Source organism: Triticum dicoccoides, chromosome 7B (genome assembly GCF_002162155.2).
Source record: "Triticum dicoccoides isolate Atlit2015 ecotype Zavitan chromosome 7B, WEW_v2.0, whole genome shotgun sequence".
Classification (NCBI taxonomy): Eukaryota; Viridiplantae; Streptophyta; class Magnoliopsida; order Poales; family Poaceae; genus Triticum; species Triticum dicoccoides.
Window position 1 is genome coordinate 169,767,315 of NC_041393.1, and position 21,169 is coordinate 169,788,483.

General features: G+C 43.2%; 1 protein-coding gene across 1 annotated transcript; it reads left to right on the forward strand.

Moving 5' to 3' along the window:
- Window positions 1–759: 759 nt before the first annotated feature.
- On the forward strand, window positions 760–1,818 carry LOC119340803 (protein LE25-like). The gene is made up of 2 exons (XM_037612712.1): window positions 760–954; window positions 1,095–1,818. Exons 1-2 carry the CDS (start codon window positions 868–870, stop codon window positions 1,248–1,250), a joined length of 243 nt encoding a protein of 80 aa, XP_037468609.1. The 5' UTR covers window positions 760–867; the 3' UTR covers window positions 1,251–1,818.
- The last annotated feature ends 19,351 nt before the right edge of the window (window positions 1,819–21,169 follow it).

The following is a 21,169-nucleotide window of genomic DNA, read 5'->3' on the forward strand; positions in this document are numbered from 1 at the left end:
TCCGTCAACGACACTACGACGCCCAACGACGCCACCGCTACGCGCTCGTCCATCCAGACGCGAAGATTCTGAAAGATCTGTCATGCGTTGCTCCTGTTGACCAGGCATGACACAATGTAGCACATGTCGACCAGACATGACTTGACATCTCCACCGAAAGCTTCGTGCAAGACGAAGCCACTCCATCTCCTGCCTATGTCTTTCAGCTCTGCTCCATAAACGATGCTCCCAAGAGAGAAAACGACACCACAGTACCGTCATTGTCCGATCTGGAAAACCAGATCCTAAGGTTTCCCTCGGAGCAACACAAGTGGGTCAACAGTAGTGACGACGGTGCCTTCATCAAGATAACGACGCAGAACACCGTCATCGCCTGCCATCGACTCGATTTTCACCGGGAACTATGTCTTTCCAACTCACAACCAGAACTAAATAGCGGATCTCAAGATCTGACCATCCAACCGTAGACGGACCACCACAACGAAGGAGATGGCCAACACCGTGAGCGCCACCGGCTGACGCATAATGCATCCTTTCTGAAAGCGCGCCGTCCGCGCATGCGAGATGTACAAGTCGTACCATCTAAACATGTAAGGAGAGCAGGTGAGCCATTACGTGCACCAACACGCGTCCGAATACTAAGAGCAGGCACGAGCAAGGTGCCACGATTACCTGCACCTGGCTGGCCTGCCTTGTGCCACGCACGGTCCGGCTGTTTGGGCCTTGAATACACCCCTTTATATATGTACCACCTGTCATACATGTTACCTAAGCTATCGCATCTATCAACAAGATCGAGTGCAAGCGACAGCAGATCGAGTGATCAGAGCAAACGGTGAGCGCGCGCTACGTGATTCGTGAAGGCAAATGGCGACCATCAAAGCCAAGGTCCAGGACGCCGCCTCCTCCGCCAAGGCCGGCATCGATAAGGCGAAGGCCACCGCCGGCGAGAAGGTTCGTCCGCCGAGCTGAGTTGTTTTTTTTCAGATTGCCGGCCACACTACAGTCTACAGAGGTGTGTGCTAGCTGCGACTTCCGCTTATAGCTAACCTTGCCCTGTCGATGTGTGTGTGCGCGCGCGCGTGCTGCTGCAGGTACAGAAGGCGACGACGACGGACCCGGCGAAGAAGCGCGAGGCGGAGGAGAAAAAGGTGGACCGCATGCACAAGGTCCACTCCGACGAGCGCGATGAAAAGGGGGACCACGCCGCTGAGAGGTCCGGGAGGCGCACCATCGTCACCGGCACCTAGTTAGCTTCTACTCCTACTTGCTAGGCCCGACTACAGCATGTAGTAGTAGCGTAACCTCGGTTGTAAGCGAATCGAGGAATCAAAATAAGCGGCAGTCCGTCATAGAATGTGGTTCGATTCGATCCTTCATCTTCTAGGCTTATAAATCTGATGTTTCGAAAAACGTGACCCGTCTCCATCGCCCTCTACTCGAACAATCTTTCACCACAGGTCTATTGTGATGATGTCTGATTATCTTTTTCTTTTCTTTTGCTATAATCGATGATGTCTGCTTCATTGCCGACGGGCTACGGTTTTGTAATTGAGGAGACACTCAAAGACGCAGAAATTCCAACCGACCGGTGTTTGGTGGTTGCAGGGATCAACACTCGTATAAGAAGTTTTTCAACCGGGTGGTGTTCGAAGTTTTTCGTCATTAGGGATCAACTCGTACAAAAAGTTTTCAACCGAGTGGTATTTGAAATTTTTCGTCACTCTTCGGTGGTTATAGTTTTCAACCAAGTGGTGTTCGAAGTTTTTCGTCATTCTGTCGATGGTTAGCACGGATGAAGAAGGAATTTTTCTTTTCGTCATTTTGTCAGTGGTTGCACGGATGAAGAAGGATTTTTCTGTAAATTTTCAATTTTCTTTGCTGGGAGAACATTTCCTTTGTTGGGAACGTTTTCCTTTGTCTTGTGTAGAGAAATCCAAAGAGTCTATGAGAGCTTTTCTAGCAGACCCGCATAATAACCGTCAAAATCGCCAAAATATCGGTCGGCGCAAAAATCTTGCCCGACCAGACACCACAAACGCATCTGACCCTTAAAAAATTTTAAAGGACGTGGCAAAAGATCTCCTCCAATCTTTAGATTCACGGGCGGGAGACAGATCCCAGCTCGACCTCTATCCGCAGCGAGATTTGGTGCGAGGGACATTTCCGCGCGACCGTTCCCGCTCCCACCCCTCTGCCACCACTGCCCCCGCCACCGCCCGCTCTGGTGCTTCTTCCCTGGCAGCTCTTCGTCGTCATGGATGGCTCCTTGCCGTCCACCGTCACCATCGAGGTCGTACACGTTCAATCCCCTCCGACGGATCTCGTCACCGGCCATGTTGGCCCCGTCGTCTCCCAAGGCACCACTGCGCCTGCCCGCAAGAGGCAGGGCAACGTGGTCGTGCATAGTGGGAATCCGGCTGCCCTCGCCGGGAAGGCCCACGCTCCAGGCGCCAACATCGCTGCGTGATCCCGGTCGGCGGCAAAGAAGGTTGGCAAGGTCTTGGGCGTAAAGCGGAAGAGGATTCCGGCTACAAAGAAGCCGGCTCCTTCACCCACTCCCTCCGCCCCGGCAAGAGGTTCCCTGGCGATGCCGCTCAACTACGCTGCTTCCATCGCAAGTGAGGTGTTTGACGAAATGGCCGGAAGGTATGCCTCTTCGGTCCCTTCAATTTTCTTTGCTTTTCGCCATTGCGGTAGCTCGTGACTTGTTTGTCGCTTACTATAGCGATGGTTCGAACAATGCCACTGTGGAGTTCATGAACTTGTTGGACACCAACGCCATTGACATCGATCAAGCCCCGTTCGTTGCATTCGATTACAATGAAACAAAGGGCGACGTGGATGACCACGGTGGTGAAGAAGAATTTGAGGAGATAGATGAGGGGGCATATGAGCAAGCGCAAGCAAGAAAAAGCCAAAGATCAAAGAACTACAAGATCTTGAAAGATCAAATCTTGATTAAGGGTTGGCGTGCGGTGTCTCTTAATGCTTGCACGGGTACGTCACAAACCGCCAAGAGGTATTGGAAAAAGATCGAAGATTAATACTTTCACATGATGGCAAAGTACTCCAATAGGACTCCACGCACCTTTCGGTCACTCCAAGGACGTTGGGACGTGATCAAGCCTATTTGCAGCCGTTGGGCAGGTTGCTTGGAACAAGTACAAAATGCACCTCTAAGTGGAACCGTGGAATCCGACTATGTGAGTTCGTTCTCACGTCCCAAGTTGTGCACATCATATTGCATCATATGAAATGATTGCATCATTTGACTTTGTTTAAATTGTGTAGGACAAAATTGCCCAACAAAGATACAAAGACATGAAAGCTTCGGAAGGCAAATTCTTCAAACTAGGCATCGTTGGGACTTGCTCAAACAGTCCAAAAAGTGGAAGTTGATTGACAAAGAATCCCCACCGGAGAGAGGTTCACTTACAAACATGGATGAAGATGAGGATGATGATGGCCCAAGAAACTTGAAGAAGCCCGATGGTGACAAGAAGGCTAAGGAGAAGATGAAGAGAGAGCACAAAGCATCAAGCTTGCGGGACAAGATTGATGCCCTGGTGCAATCAAATGAGTTGATGTTAGCAAAGACGTTGGAGATAAAGAAAGAGTTGGCCGAGAAGAATGCACGGGAGAAGCAAGAAAAAGGCAATTGCTCAAGGACGAGGGGCTGCGCAAAGCGTCCATTGTGGAGAGAAGAGCACGTGCCGCTGAAAACAAAGCCATGTCCAAGTTGCTTGCTGTAACGCCCACGATGCGGCTATATCTCCCACATGTCGAGGCACGACTTAGAGGCATAACCGCATTGTGGTTTTGTCGCAAGAAGGGACATCTTATACAATCCCATGTAATGAACAAGAAAGGGATAAATAGAGTTGGCTTACAATCGCCACTTCACAAAAAGATCATATAATTCATACATCATTCAGAGTACACACATAATCCGGCTACAGACAAATCCAAATGAAAAGAAGATAACCCCAAATGCTAGATCACCGATCGTCCCAACTGGGCTCCACTACTGATCACCAGGAAAATACACGTAGTAATGGCCAAGGTCCTCGTCGAACTCCCACTTGAGTTAGGTAGCATCACCTGCACCGGTATCATCGGCGCCTGCAACTGTTTTGGTAGTATCTATGAGTCACGAGGACTCAGCAATCTCAAAACCCGCGGATCAAGACTATTTAAGCTTATGGGTAGGATAAGGTAATGAGGTGGAGGTGCAGGAAGTGCTAAGAAAATATGGTGGATAACATACGCAAATAAGAGTAAGATGAGAAGCTACACATCGGTCGTGAAGGTATAAATGATCAAGAAGTGATCCTGAAACTACTTATGTCCAAACATAACCCAAAGCATATTCACTTCCCAGACTCCGCCGAGAAGAGACCATCACGGCTACACACGCGGTTGGCGCATTTTAATTAAGTCAAGTGTCAAGTTCTCTACAACCGGATATTAACAAATTCCCATCTGCCTCATAACCGCGGGCACGGCTCTCGAAAGTTTATACCCTGCAGGAGTGTCCCAACTAAGCCCATCACAAGCTCTCACGATCAACGAATGATATTCCTTCTCCTGGAACAACCCGACCAGACTCGGAATCCCAGTTACAGGATATTTCGATAATGCTAAAACAAGATCAACAAGACCGCCCGACTGTGCCGACAAATCCCGATAGGAGCTGCACATATCTCGTTCTCAGGGCACACCGGATGAGATATCCTACGAGAAAAACCAACCCTCAAGTTTCCCCGAGGTGGCCCCGTAGTCTACTCGGTTCGGACCAACACTTAGAGAAGCACTGGCCCGGGGGGTTAAAATAAAGATGACCCTCGGGCTCGCGAAAACCCAAGGGAAAGGTAATAGGTTGTTAGGCAAATGTAAAACCAAGGTTGGGCCTTGCTGGAGGAGTTTTATTCAAAGTGAACTGTCAAGGGGGTCTCATAACCCCGACCACGTAAGGAACATAACACCGGTATGACGGAAACTAAGGCGGTAAGAGTGGAACAAAACACCAGGCATAAGGTCGAGCCTTCCACCATTTACCAGTTATATAGATGCATTAATTAAAATAATAGATATTGTGACATCCCAACATAATCATGTTCCAACATGGAGCAATCTTCAACTTCACCTACAACGAACAACGCTATAAGAGGGGCTAAGCAAAAGCGATAACTTAGCCAAACAACGGTTTGCTAGGAGGTGGGTTAGAGGCTTGATATGGCAATATGGGAGGCATGATAAATGATAACCAACAAGTGTAGGGGATCGCAACAGCTTTCGAGGGTAAAGTATTCAACCCAAATTTATTGATTCGACACAAGGGGAGCCAAAGAATATTCTTGAGTATTAGCAGTTGAGTTGTCAATTCAACCGCACCTGGATAACTTAGTATCTGCAGCAAGGTACTTAGTAGCAAAGTAGTATGATAGTAATGGTAACGGTGGTGAAAGGTAAAGATAGTAATAGCAATATGTTTGGTGTTTTATAATAGTTGTAACAGCAGCAACGGAAATGTAAATAAGCGAAGAACAATATATGAAAAGCTCGTAGGCAATGGATCAGTGATGGATAATTATGCCGGATGCGATTCCTCATGTAATAGCTATAACATAGGGTGACACAGAACTAGCTCCAATTCATCAATGTAATGTAGGCATGTATTCCGTAAATAGTCATACATGCTTATGGAAAAGAACTTGCATGACATCTTTTGTCCTACCCTCCCGTGGCAGCGGGGTCCTAGTGGAAACTAAGGAATATTAAGGCCTCCTTTTAATAGAGAACCGGACCAAAACATTAACACATAGTGAATACATGAACTCCTCAAACTACGGTCATCACCGAGAAGTATCCCGATTATTGTCACTTCTGGGTTGTCGGATCATAACACATAATAGGTGACTATAGACTCGCAAGATAGGATCAAGAACACACATATATTCATGAAAACATAATAGGTTCAAATCTGAAATCATGGCACTCGGGCCCTCATGACAAGCATTAAGCATAGCAAAGTCATAGAAACATCAATCTCAGAACATAGTGGATACTAGGGATCAAACCCTAAAAAAACTAACTTGATTACATGATAAATCTCATCCAACCCATCACCGTCTAGCAAGCCTACGATGGAATTACTCACGCACGGCGGTGAGCATCATGAAATTGGTGATGGAGGATGGTTGATGATGACGACGGCGACGAATCCCCCTCTCCGGAGCCCCGAACGGACTCCAGATCAGCCCTCCCGAGAGAGATTAGGGCTTGGCGGCGGCTCCGTATCGTAAAACGCGATGAAACTTTCTCTCTGATTTTTTTCTCCGCGAGACGGAATATATGGAGTTGGAGTTGAGGTCGGTGGAGGTCCAGGGGCCCACGAGATAGGGGGGCGCGCCCTACAGGGGGGGGCGCCCCCCTGTCTCGTGGACAGGCCCTAGGCCCCATGATGTATTTCTTTCGCCCAGAAATTCTTATTAATTCCAAAAAGTGTCTCCGTGGATTTGCAGGTCATTCTGAGAACTTTTCTTTTCTACACATAAAACAACATCATGGCAGTTTTGCTGAAAACAACGTCAGTCCGGGTTAGTTTCATTCAAATCATGCAAGTTAGAGTCCAAAACAAGGGGAAAAGTGTTTGGAAAAGTAGATACGTTGGAGACGTATCAACTCCCCCAAGCTTAAACCTTTGCTTGTCCTCAAGCAATTCAGTTGATAAACTGAAAGTGATAAAGAAATTTTTTTACAAACTCTGTTTGCTCTTGTTGTTGTAAACATGCAAAGCCATCATTCAGGTTTCAACAATATTATAAACTAACCATACTCACAATAACACTTAGGTCTCACAATTACTCATATCAATAACATAATCAGCTAGCGAGCCATAATAATAAAACTCGGATGACAACACTTTCTCAAAACAATCATAACATGATATAACAAAATGGTATCTCGCTAGCCCTTTCTGAGACCGCAAAACATAAATGCAGAGCACCTTTAAACATCAAGGACTGACTAAACATTGTAATTCATGGTAAAAGAGATCCAGTCAAGTCATACTCAATATAAACCAATAATAATGAACGCAAATGACAGTGTGCTCTCCAGTGGGTGCTTTTTAATAAGAAGGTGATGACTCAACATAAAAGTAAATAGATAGGCCCTTCACAGAGGGAAGCAGGGATTTGTAGAGGTGCCAGAGCTCGATTTTAAAATAGAGATTGAATAACATTTTGAGCGGCATACTTTCGCTGTCAACGCAACAACTATGAGATGGTTGTATGTTCCATACTACATGCATTATAGGCAGTTCCCACGCAGAATGGTAAAAGTTTATACTCCCCCAACCACCAACAAGCATCAATCCATGGCTTGCTCGAAACAACGAGTGCCTCCAACTAACAACAAACCTGGGGGAGTTTTGTTTAATTATTTTGATTTGCTTTGATCTTTTTGGATCATGGGACTGGGCATCCCGGTTACCGACCCTTTCTCATGAATGAGGAGTGGAGTCCACTCCTCTGAGAATAACCCACCTAGCATGGAAGATATAGGCAGCCGTAGTGGAAACATGAGCGGCTATAGCATACAAAACAGAATTTCATTTGAAGGTTTAGAGTTTGACACATACAAATTTACTTGGAATGGCGGGTAAATACCGCATATAGGAAGGTATAGTGACTCATGTGGAACAACTTTGGGGTTTAACGAGTTTGGATGCACAAGCAGTATTCCCCAGGTGAAGGCTAGCAAAAGACTGGGAAGCGACCAACTGAGAGCGACAACAGTCATAAACATGCATTAAAACTAATTCACACCGAGTACAAACATGAGTAGGATATAATCCACCATGAACATAAATATCGTGAAGGCTATGTTGATTTGATTCAACTACATGCGTGAACATGTGCCAAGTCGAGTCACTCAATTCATTCAAAGGAGGATACCATCCCATTATACCACATCATAATCATTCTAATAGCATGTTGGCACGCAAGGTAAACCATTATAACTCAAAGCTGATCAAGCATGGCATAAGCTACTATAATCTCTAAATGTCATTGCAAATATGTTTACTTCATAATAAGCTGAATCAGCAACGATGAACTCATCATATTTACAAAAACAAGAGAGGTCGAGTTCATACCAGCTTTTCTCATCTCAATAAGTCCATCATATATCGTCATTATTGCCTTTCACTTGCACGACCGAACGATGTGTATAATAATAAGAGTGTACGTGCATTGGACTAAGCTGGAATCTGCAAGCATTCAACTCAAAAGAGAAGACAAGTAATATGGGCTCCAAACTAAACAAACAATCATGCAAATGAGAGCCACTAAGCATTTTCAATATGGTCTTCTCGACCCCCAAAGGAAAGAAAAGAAAATAAAACTATTTACACGGGAAAGCTCCCAACAAGTAAAAGAAGAACTAGAAATCTTTTTGGGTTTTCATTTTAATTTCTACTACAAGCATGGAAATTAAACTAACTAATTTTTTGGTTTTTCTCAAGGTTATCAAAAACACAAGAAGAAAATTAAAAAAAGAAATTTAAACTAACATGGATAATACAATGAAAGAGTATAAGCACCGACAACTAGTGTGTGAACATGAATGTAAAGTCAGGGAGAAATACATACTCCCCCAAGCTTAGGCTTTTGGCGTAAGTTGGTCTAATACCAGGGATCGCCTGGCTGAAATCCATAAGTGAAACCGGAGTTGTACTGAGATGCAGCGGCAACTGCCTCCTGAGCTGCAGCGTGTTGGCGAGCTGCCTCCACTCCCCTCTCGTATTCAGCTGCTTCCTCCCTGGTGAAAACATATCTTTCTTTTGCCTGATAATCAAAAAGGTAGGGAGCAGGAAGAGTAACAGGGACGACGTTGCGTCTGTCATAGATTAGTCGATAATGGAGGAATTGTTCATTCCTCTCAAGAAAATGATGATTAAACATAGCTTCTTTATCCAAATAAACAGGGGGTAAAATCATATCCCCCTCTTGTGGGGCTATGCCAAGATAATTAGCCACACGGGTTGCATAAACTCCTCCAAATAAATTTCCCTTTCTACTATTATTCTGCAACCTACGTGCAACTATTGCCCCCAAGTTATAACCTTTAAAACCTAACACAACACTCTTGAGGATACTCAGATCAGGGACACACATGTGACATGCTTCATCCTTACCATTAATACATCTACCGATGAAGAGAGCAAAATAATGTATAGCAGGAAAGTGAATGCTCCCTATGGTAGCTTGTGCTATGTCCCTAGATTCTCCCACAGTAATACTAGCAAGAAAATATCTAAATTCAGATTTGTGAGGATCATTAATATTACCCCACTGCGGGAGTTTGCAAGCAGTTGTGAAATCCTCTAAATCCATGGTGTAAGATGTATCATAAATATCAAATATGACACTAGGAGAGTTACGCGTACAGTTATATTTAAACCTCCGCATAAAGGAATCAGTCAATTGATGGTACTGGGGATACTTATCTTGTAGGAAGTCCTCCAGCTCAGCATTACGCACATACGCATCAAATTCCTCCTTGAAGCCTGCTTTGACCATAAAATCATCGGATGGCCACTCACAAGCTCGTGCATCCGCGTTCCTCGGCAATTCAACATCTTGCTCACGTATAGCAATTCTGGGCCCTTTCTTTATCGAAGAACCACCTTGGTACATTCTCCTAAGCATATTTATTTTTCTGAAATAATTCTGAAATGTTAGTAACTTCAAAATAGAAGTGAATAAAACTTAACAAGAATGGTAGCAACTACTCCTACAAGTGCCTAGAGCCTATATCATGCATTAGAATTACTTGGAACCTCATAAATTTAACATGCAAGCTCAAGAACAGGGTCACCAAGGCAGCAAGGATTTGCAATGAATAAAGCACTAGAACAAAAACTAATTGGACCAATGGAGGAGTCACATACCAAGCAACAATCTCCCAAACCAGTTTTGTGAATGGAGCTTTGAGCAAGGAGATTGAAAATCGCAACAAAACAAGCTAGAACTCGTGCTTGAGCTGGATGGGGATTTTTTTGGGTAGAAGATGGAGTGTGTGGGTGCTGGCATAAGTGGAAGGGGGCTACCAGGGGCCCACGAGACAGGGGGGCGTGCCCTATAGGGGGGGCGTGCCCTCCACTCTCGTGGCCTGGTCCTTGCCCCTCCTGCAGTGTTTTCAGTGCCTAAAATCCCCAAATATTCTAGAAAAAATCATACTAAATTTGCAGGGCATTTGGAGCACTTTTATTTTCGGACATTTTTTTATTGCACGGATAAATCAGAAAACAGACGGGTAATACTATTTTTGCTTTATTTATTTTAAATAACAGAAAGTAAAAAGAGGGTACAGAAGGTTGTGCCTTCTAGTTTCATCCATCTCATGATCATCAAAATGAATCCACTAACAAGGTTGATCAAGTCTTGTTAACAAACTCATTCCGAATAGCACGGAACCGGAGAAATTTCAAAGTGACACTAAGTTACCTCAACATGGATATGAAAATCCCCAACTATAAGAATATCATACTTTTTCTTGACAGTAGGGAGAGGAAATTCAAAACCTCCAATAATAATTGATTGAATTTTCTTAATAGTATTTATGCTATGAACTTGGATTTGCTTCCTCGGAAAATGTACCGTATGCTCATTTCCGTTAACATGAAAGGTGACATTGCCTTTGTTACAATCAATAACAGCTCCTGCAGTATTTAAAAAGGGTCTACCAAGAATAATAGACATACTATCGTCCTCGGGAATATCAAGAATAACGAAGTCTGTTAAGATAGTAACATTCGCAACAAGAACAGGCACGTCGTCACAAATGCCGACAGGTATAGCAGTTGATTTGTCAGCCATTTGCAAAGATATTTCAGTAGGTGTCAACTTACTTAATTCAAGTCTACGGTACAAGGAAAGAGGCATAACACTGACACCGGCTCCTAAATCACATAAAGCAGTTTTAACATAATTTCTTTTAATAGAGCAAGGTATAGTGGGTACTCCGGGATCACCAAGTTTCTTAGGTATTCCACCCTTAAAGGTATAGTTGGCAAGCATGGTGGAAATCTCAGTTTCAGGTATTTTCCTCTTATTAGTGATGATATCTTTCATATATTTGGCATAAGGGTTTGTTTTAAGCATATCAGTTAAGCACATGCGTAAGAAAATAGGTCTAATGATTTCAGCAAAACGCTCAAAGTCCTAATCATCCTTTGACTTGGATGGTTTAGGAGGAAAGGGCATGGGTTTCTGAACCCATGGTTCTCTTTCTTTACCGTGCTTCCTAGGAACAAAATCTCTCTTATCATAACATTGGTTTCTTGATTGTGGGTTATCAAGACCAATAGCAGGTTCAATTTCTATATCATTGTTATTACTAGGTTGAGCATCTACATGAACATCATTATTAGCATTATCATCAGGATCATGTTCATCTCCGGATTGTGTTTCAGCATCAGAGATAGAAGTATTATTAGGATTTTCAGGTATTTCTACATTAGGTTCACTAGAAGTTTGCAAAGTCCTATCATTCTTCTTTTTCTTCTTCTTAGAAGAACTAGGAGCATCTAGATTATTATTCTGAGAATCCTGTTCAATTCTTTTAAGGTGGCCTTTAGGATACAAAGGTTCCTGAGTCATTCTACCAGTTCTAGTAGCCACTCTAACAACAAAGTCATTTTTATTATTTAATTCAGCAAGCAATTCATTCTGAGCCTTAAGTACTTGTTCAGCTTGAGTGGCAATCATGGAAGCATGTTTACTAGTGAGTTTAAGTTCACTTTTAACTCTAGCTACATAATCATTCAAGCATTCTATCGTATAAGCATTATTCTTCAATTGTCTACCAACATAATTATTGAAATTTGCTTGTCTATTCATGAAATCATCAAATTCATCTAAGCAAGGCCTATGAAATTTAGTAGATGGGATTTCATCTTTATCATATCTATAGAGAGAATTTACCTTTACTACCTGTGTCGGGTTATCAAGACAATGTGTTTCTTCAACATGCGGTATATTAAGACCTTGTATTTCTTCAATAGGTGGTAAATTCTTAACATCTTCAGCTTGTATTAATACCTTTTTCTTTCATTGATTTCTTTGCCTCTTGCATATCTTCAGGACTGAGAAATAAAACACCTCTCATCTTCGAAGTGGGTTTAGGAATAGGCTCAGGAGTTGGCTCAATTGGTTCAGGAATTTCCTCAGGAATTGGCTCAAGGAGAGTCCAATTATTTTCATTAGTCAACATATTGTTCAATAATATCTCAGCTTCGTCGACTGTTCTTTCCCTGAAAACACAACCAGCACAACTATCCAAGTAGTCCTTGGAAGCATCGGTTAGTCCATTATAGAAGATATCAAGTATTTCATTTTTCTTAAGTGGATGATCAGGAAAAACATTAAGTAATCGGAGAAGCCTCCCCCAAGCTTGTGGGAGACTCTCTTCTTTGATTTGCACAAAATTATATATTTCCCACAAGGCAGCTTGTTTCTTATGAGCAGGGAAATATTTAGCAGAGAAGTAATAAATCATATCTTGGGGACTACGCACACAACCAGGAGCAAGATAATTATACCAAGTTTAAGCATCACCCTTTAATGAGAACGGGAATATCTTAAGGATATAAAAGTAGCAAGACTTCTCATCACGAGTGAACAAGGTGGCTATATCATTCAACTTGGTAAGATGTGCCACAACAGTTTCAGATTCAAGGCCATAAAAAGGATCAGATTCTACCAAAGTAATAATTCCAGGATCAATAGAGAATTCATAATCCTTATCAGTAACACAGATAGGTGAAGTAGCAAAAGCGGGGCCAGGTTTCATTCTAGCATTGAGAGACTGCTGCTTCCATTTAGCTAATAGTTTCTTAAGATCATATCTATCATTGCAAGCAAAGATAGCTTCAACAGCTTCTTTATTCATAACATAACCCTCAGTTACAACAGGCAATACATAATCACTGGGAAAATTTTCATCATCACTATCATCAATAATAGCATCTTCAGTAATTTCATTCTCTCTAGCCCTAGCAAGTTGTTCATCAAGAAATTCACCTAATGGCACAGTAGTATCATGCAAAGCAGAAGTGCCATCATTGATAACATGCGACATATCAGAATTCATAACAGTAGCAGGTTTAGGTGTCGCAAGATTATTAATAACAGAAGGAGAATCTAGTGCAGAGCTAGATGGCAGTTCCTTACCTCCCCTCGTAGTTGAGGGCAAAATCTTGGTTTTAGCGTCTTTCAAGTTCTTCATAGTTATCAACAGATATAAATCCCAAGTGAATCAGAGAATAGAGCTATGCTCCCCGGCAATCGCCAGAAATTATTCTTGATAACCCACAAGTGTAGGGGATCGCAACAACTTTCGAGGGTAAAGTATTCAACCCAAATTTATTGATTCGACACAAGGGGAGCCAAAGAATATTCTTGAGTATTAGCAGTTGAGTTGTCAATTCAACCGCACCTGGATAACTTAGTATCTACAACAAGGTACTTAGTAGCAAAGTAGTATGATAGTAATCATAACAGTGGTGAAAGGTAAAGATAGTAATAGCAATATTTTTTGTTTTATAATAGTTGTAACAACAGCAACGGAAAAGTAAATAAGCGAAGAACAATATATGAAAAGCTCGTAGGCAATGGATCGGTGAAGGATAATTATGCCGGATTCGATTCCTCATGTAATAGCTATAACATAGGGTGACATAGAACTAGCTCCAATTCATCAATGTAATGTAGGCATGTATTCTGTAAATAGTCATACATGCTTATGGAAAAGAACTTGCATGACATATTTTGTCCTACCCTCCCGTGGCAGCGGGGTCCTAGTGGAAACTAAGGATATTAAGGCCTCCTTTTAATAGAGAGCCGAACCAAAGCATTAACACATAGTGAATACATGAACTCCTCAAACTACGGTCATCACCGAGAAGTATCCCGATTATTGTCACTTCGGGGTTGTCGGATCATAACACATAATAGGTAACTATAGACTTGCAAGAAAGGATCAAGAACACACATATATTCATGAAAACATAATAGGTTCAGATCTGAAATTATGGCACTCGGGCCCTAGTGACAAGCATTAAGCATAGCAAAGTCATAGCAACATCAAAACATAGTGGATACTAGGGATCAAACCCTAACAAAACTAACTTGATTACATGATAAATCTCATCCAACCCATCACCGTCCAGCAAGCCTACGATGGAATTACTCACGCACGGCAGTGAGCATCATGAAATTGGTGACGGAGGATGGTTGATGATGACGACGTCGACGAATCCCCCTCTCCGGAGCCCTGAACAGACTCCAGATCAGCCCTCCCGAGAGAGATTAGGTCTTAGCGGCGGCTCCGTATCGCAAAACGCGATGAAACTTTCTCTCTGATTTTTTTCTCCGCGAGACGGAATATATGGAGTTGGAGTTGAGGTCGGTGGAGGTCCAGGGGGCCCACGAGATAGGGGGGCGCCCTACAAGGGGGCGCCCCATGTCTCGTGGACAGGCCCTGGGCCCCCTGATGTATTTCTTCTGCCCAGAAATTCTTATTAATTCCAAAAAGTGTCTCCGTGGATTTGCAGGTCATTCTGAGAACTTTTCTTTTCTACACATAAAACAACATCATGGCAGTTCTGCTGAAAACAGCGTCAGTCCGGGTTAGTTTCATTCAAATCATGCAAGTTAGAGTCCAAAACAAGGGCAAAAGTGTTTGGAAAAGTAGATACGTTGGAGACGTATCAATAAACAAGTGGTAGGAAGCGTGACATAGCGACAAAACGAACAACTAGCAAGCAAAGATAGAAGTGATATCGATGGTAATGGTCATCTTGCCTGAAATGCCGCAAGGAAGAAGAACGAGTCCAAGAAGAAGGCAAAGGGACGTAGTCGAATGAATCCTCACTACTCCGGAACGAAAACGGAGCTAACGAGAGAAGAAAACTGGAAAGAAGCAAACAACATGGTAAATGATAATCCACAAGTATAGGGGATCACAACAATTTTCGAGGGTAGAGTATTCAACCCAAATTTATTGATTCGACAAAACGGGAGCCAAAGAATATTCTCAAGTATTAGCAGTTGAGTTGTCAATTCAGCCACACCTGGATAACTTAGTATCTGCAGCAAAGTATTTAGTAGCAAAGTAGTATGATAATAATGGTAACAGTGATAAAAGTAATGATAGCAGTTTTGTAGTGATTGTAATAGCAGCAACGGAAAAGTAAATAAGCAAAGTTGGATCAATGATGGATAATTATTTCGGATGCAATTCATCATGTAATAGTTATAACATAGGGTGACACAGAACTAGCTCCAATTCATCAATGTAATGTAGGCATGTATTCCGAATATAGTTGCACGTGCTTATGAAAAAGAACTTGCATGACATCTTTTGTCCTACCCTCCCGTGGCAGCGGGGTCCTAATGGAAACTAAGGGATATTAAGGCCTCCTTTTAATAGAGAACCGGACCAAAGCATTAGAACTTAGTGAATACATGAACTCCTCAAACTACGGTCATCACCGAGAAGTATCCCGATTATCGTCACTTCACGGTTGTCGGATCATAACACATAATAGGTGACTATAGACTTGCAAGATAGGATCAAGAACTCACATATATTCATGAAAACATAATAGGTTCAGATCTGAAATCATGGCACTCGGGCCCTAGTGACAAGCATTAAGCATAGCAAAGTCATAGCAACATCAATCTCAGTACATAGTGGATACTAGGGATCAAACCCTAACTAAACTAACTTGATTACATGGTAAATCTCATCCACCCATCACCGTCCAGCAAGCCTATGATGGAATTACTCACGCATGGCGGTGAGCATCATGAAATTGGTGATGGAGGATGGTTGATGATGACGATGGCGACGAATCCCCCTCTCCGGAGCCCCAAACAGACTCTAGATCAGCCCTCCCGAGAGAGATTAGGGCTTGGTGGCAGTTCTGTATCGTAAAACGCGATGAAACTTTCTCTCTGGTTTTTTCTCTATGGAACGGAATATATGGAGTTGGAGTTGAGGTCGGTGGACGTCGAGGGGGTCCACGAGGCAGGGGGCGTGCCCACGGGGAGGGGGGCGCCCCCACCCTCGTGGACAGGGTGCGGGCCCCCTGGCCTTGATTATTTCTCCAGTATTTTTTATATTTTCCAAAAGTTATCTCCGTGGATTTTCAGGTCATTCCGAGAACTTTTGTTTTCTGCACAATAAACAACACCATGGCAGTTCTGCTGAAAACAACGTCAGTCCGGGTTAGTTTCATTCAAATCATGCAAGTTAGAGTCCAAAACAAGGGCAAAAGTGTTTGGAAAAGTAGATACATTGGAGATGTATCAGTAAACAACCATCACATAAGCATGGCATGATGCACAATCAAGTATGATGCATGCCTGGTTTAATGATTCATGGCATGGCAAAGTGCAGCTAACAACACTACAAATTAAGTGGAACTCAATATGCAAAACGAGTTGGATATTGACGAAACACCACATTGAATTATTTAGTTTACTCTAGGTTAAGATACTCAACAATTATTAAATGTTAATTAACATGGCAAGAGGTGAAGCACAATAAAACTACCTAGCTAGGCAATTTAAATGAGGCCGGAAATAACAAACCACAATTCTGGAAAATCCCCATGTCATTTAGCAATTTTAAAGAAAACAACAATTTTTAACATTTTGAATGTTGTTATCATGATGCAGATGACATATGCAAGGTATATGAAAATTTTAAGAAAATGTCGACATGAGCTGTTATGAAGCATTTGTCATTGTGGCGGAAACAAAAGGGGTGCCATATCAACGACAATGGAAATGGTGCCACGACAACATTCCAATGATCCGACAACTCATTGAGATACCGGTGCAAAAGAGCAAGTGTGCAGAGCTGCCGAACATGCTAGAGATGGTGGGGTGATCCTGGTTACCGGGTTCCGATGGGTCGATGGCATGGCAAACGAGGAGGAACGTGCAAGCGACAACTCGGACACGGTGCAAACACGAGCATCTCATACATCACTCATGCATTCGTTCACGGGCGGTCGTCTCGGGGTTATACCTTCGAAGCATGCGTTTTCGGGGCGGATCGAGTTGGTGCGATGTAGAGGAAATAGACGTTCTGAGGACGTTCATCGTGGAAGTAGTGGCACATGGAGATGGTAGTGGAAGTAGTGGTTCATGTTTCACAATCATACACACTCCGTAGATGTTCGGGGTCGTCGGTAGAGGTACTTGACGCAATCCACGCAAACGGTGCTTGTTGCGGGCATCGGTCTTGACGAAGGTGTACTTGGCGAATCCGCGTAGTCATTTATGCTGGAGTCCGACTTGACGAAATGCACACCGGCTGTAGAGATACACGACTCGTAGACATCCAGGGTCTCGGTAGAGGTACTTGATATCCACGGAATTAGCAGCGGAGGGCACGGCTCTTGAGCCCTGTGTCCAGATCTTTTGGAGGTCAGTGGGCAACGGCAATGGAGCAGCAGAGATGACAGCAGTGCCATTGGAGATGCCAGAAGGTGCAACTCGAGCAGAGAAGGCTCGGGTTGGTGGAAAAGAGCAAGGCAAGGGCGGCAGCGAGTCGATGCAGGGCGGAGCAACGCGGTGACAACAGGATCTTGGCGGCGTGGACTTAGCTGGGCGATGGCGCACGGGAACCCGCCAGAACCGAGGCTAGGGCGGTAGCTTTGGGAGGCGGACGATCTCCAGGACGAGCGCGTGGAGCAGAGAGCGGCAGTGATGTGGGTCTCGCGTAAGAGATGGGGTCGTGGTCGCAGCGTAGACGGAAGCAGAGGGCGACGCGAGGCAGGGGGCGCCGGAGTTGGCCGCCGGAGGTGGCGCGGGAGGCCAGGCACGGCATCTTGGCGAGGCAATGGCGCGGAGGAGGGCCAACGAGGGGGCGCGACGGAGCTCTGCGGGCGTGCTCCAGCGGAGATGCTTGAGCGGGGTCGGACGCAGATGAGAGGAAGGAGCAGTCGTCGACCTGCTGGGCTGCGGTGGCGCGGGTCAACAAGGACGAGGTGGAGATGCGGGATGAGGGAGCGAGCGAGAGGAGGGAGGAGCGTGGGGATCTCTTCTCCCTAGTGCGATGCGTGTGTGCGTGTGGCGGTGGCACGGGAACGAAAGAGGGAGATCGATGGAGAGGTTCGGGGCCTAGGGTTTAGGAAGGGTTTAGGTGGGCTGTGGGAACGGGTCGGTCTGGTTGGTTAGGCCCAAGAGGCCTAGCTGGGCTCTCTCTCCCTCTCCCTCATATTCTTTAGCAGAAAAGAATTAGAGAGAAGAAAAGAAAGAGAGGGTTAGGGAAAGAATTTGTGCATGCGGATAATTTCCCCGGACTCATAAAAATGAGCTTGATCTAAGAAAAATAGAAAGTGAGGATAGGCGTGAAGTTGAATTCAACCTCATTTGAATTAATTCCAATTCAAAAGGGTTTGGACTAGGGCTAGGATTTAGAAGTGCCCAAAATGTTGAGAATTTAGAAAGAGCCTCGATAGATGGGAAAATAATTATAGGCAAGGTTAAAGATCCAAAACTCGAAGAAGGAAAGGCCAAGGGATTTAACATGCACGTGTGTTGTGGTAAATTCCAAATTAATGGAATATGTTTTTATAGCTCCCTAATAATATTGGGAGGATATATGTTATAAAGAGAAATCACCATGTGCATTTCCCTCGATTTAAATGGGTCAAAGATCCATTCAATTTATTTAATTGAGTTTAAAAAGGGGGTGCATGATGACATGAACAAAAAGAAAAACGAAAGACAAAAACCCAGCCACGAAGGAAAATATCACAACACATAGCCGCAAATGGCAAGGGTTGGAGTTACAATTATGGAAAGTTACATCCGGGGCGTTACAACTCTCCACCACTAAAAGAGGATCTCGTCCCGAGATCTAGGATGGCACCGGAGAGAAACTGAATAGGAAGAGAAGAGGTAAAACTAAGTTGCTTCTTCGACCAATGAGTGAAACCAAAGAACCTTGAGAGGTTGAACAACTTGAAAGAAAGAATACAACAGAGACGAACAAGATTGAAAACAGTCCGTTGGACAAGAGGAAAAAGGAATATGATGAGATCCAAGAGCTTAAGGAACAATATAGACTTTTAACCCACTTTGGTTGAAGAGAAGCAAGGAAAGAAGAATTTGGCAGAACTCCGACTGACAAGAGGGGCAAGACTTGATAAGATAAAAGGAACTTGAAGAGATGACACAACACCCCGGTTAAATGGATAAGTAAAAAAGTACATGATCTTGACAAAACAAGATCATGGGTTGAAGAGAACAACATCACAATGCCTCCAGAAGAAATGAAAGAATGGAATGGAATGAATGGAGGAAAACAATATCTTGAAAGAGCACGCTTACAAGAAATGATAGAACGGAGTTGTTGGATTATCAACAATGAAAGGATAAGCTTGTTGTGGGCTTAGGGAAAACATCTCAAAATTATGAGGTGACAACCTGCCACTCACGAGAATAAAGATTTGATTGCGACCAACAAGGGATTAAAACTTCTTTCGCCAAGAGGATAAAGAGAAAACTCAGGTCATAGATATGCACCACAAATAGCAGCATTCCCAATGGAAGGCTTTAGGTGAAATATAACCCAAGATAACTCCAACAAAGAAATTGATGGATTTAAAATACCTCATTCTTGACAACATGGGAATCATGAAACACGAAGGGAAATTATCAAGAATGACATATCACCATCTCAAAAGACAAGGTAGAAAGAATTGCACTTCGAAATGCAAGAAGAAGAATACTTAATCTCCTCAAAACAAAACATGTATTTATCACCATGTTTAATTTTGAGTATAGCTTGGCGGATCATAACTTTGAGAGAAATCTTGAAGAACAATTGAAGAATGAAAAGAATCCTTGACGAACCACCATGTAGAGCCTCCATGGAGAACTCCGGTAATAAAAGGATGATAAAAGAAAGAGAAGTTGAGAACACAAGGTGAAGCCTTGTGATGATTTAGATGAAGCTTCGTGACGAGATATTGCGGAAAACTTGGAACTCCGGAAGAAATATGAACAACATATAACTGAGAAATTGATGTCACGGACAAACTCCGGTAGAAAAGAATTAAACACTTGGATGAAACAAGAATAATAATTATGTTATGCGTATCCTTCACGAATTTAAATTGATGACAATCAACGGATTTGGCATACTACTTATTCTTCTTGAGGGATTAAGGACAGACATAGCGTAAACTTGGGAAAACTTGAACAAACCACCGGTAGGATTCGGAACGAACGAATTAATTGATACGATAACAACGGAAGAGGAATGTTGAAAGAACCACCATAAGAATTGAAAATGAACGAAGAAAAGATAAAGAAACGCCGGGAAGAATTAGAAAACGAACGAAGATACTTGAGAGATTTAGATACATGAGAACGAAGAGATCATGAACTGATTAGCGGATATTTGAACGATTCACTGGTAAGATTTGGAGAGCGATAGCTACACGCTGAGAATGAATAATTCTGAGATGATGCGCTCTAGAGAATCAAACTGAAAAGACTCCTGAATTGCTCTGGATGGGTGAAAAGAATTCTCACAATCGAAAGCAATTATGAGAGGATGGTATAAATCTAGAACCATGAATCTCTGGAAGAACGGGTAAGGATTTAAGAGGAACTCTTCTTCGGTCTTCAAAATTCGAGAATGACGACGAGAAACACCACCATGAATTGCTGAGACACTTCGTAATGATTAAAAAAGGAAAGGTTGAGCCAAAGATGAAAATAATTTGAAAGCGACCTTGGAGAAGGCATGTGACTGATGAAAATTCATTCTTACGTCAAACTTTAAAAGATTTGAGAATAGCTCCAAAAAAAAATTAAAAGAGTCAGGTAAGATCCTGGGAAAAGACCTGTGCGTTAGGGCCCACTCAAGAGACACACTGTTGAAAAGATTTTAAAGAGAGATTGCACTGGTTGAATTAAATGGCTTGAATGAGATAACAACCTTGAAATAACCTTGAATGGAATAAGAATGGAAACATGTATCTTCTGAGATATCTTCAGCACTTCGGAACAAATGAATAACGAGAGGTGAATGATTAGGGGAAGCACCGACATGGAAAAGCATTTGA

What these genes read in the sequence shown, in the direction of transcription:
- LOC119340803 (XM_037612712.1), top strand. Translation starts at nt 868, where the DNA reads ATGGCGACCATCAAAGCCAAGGTCCAGGACGCCGCCTCCTCCGCCAAG. An exon ending in AGGCCACCGCCGGCGAGAAG is followed by an intron (nt 955 to 1,094) that starts GTTCGTCCGCCG and finishes GTGCTGCTGCAG; the next exon opens with GTACAGAAGGCGACGACGAC.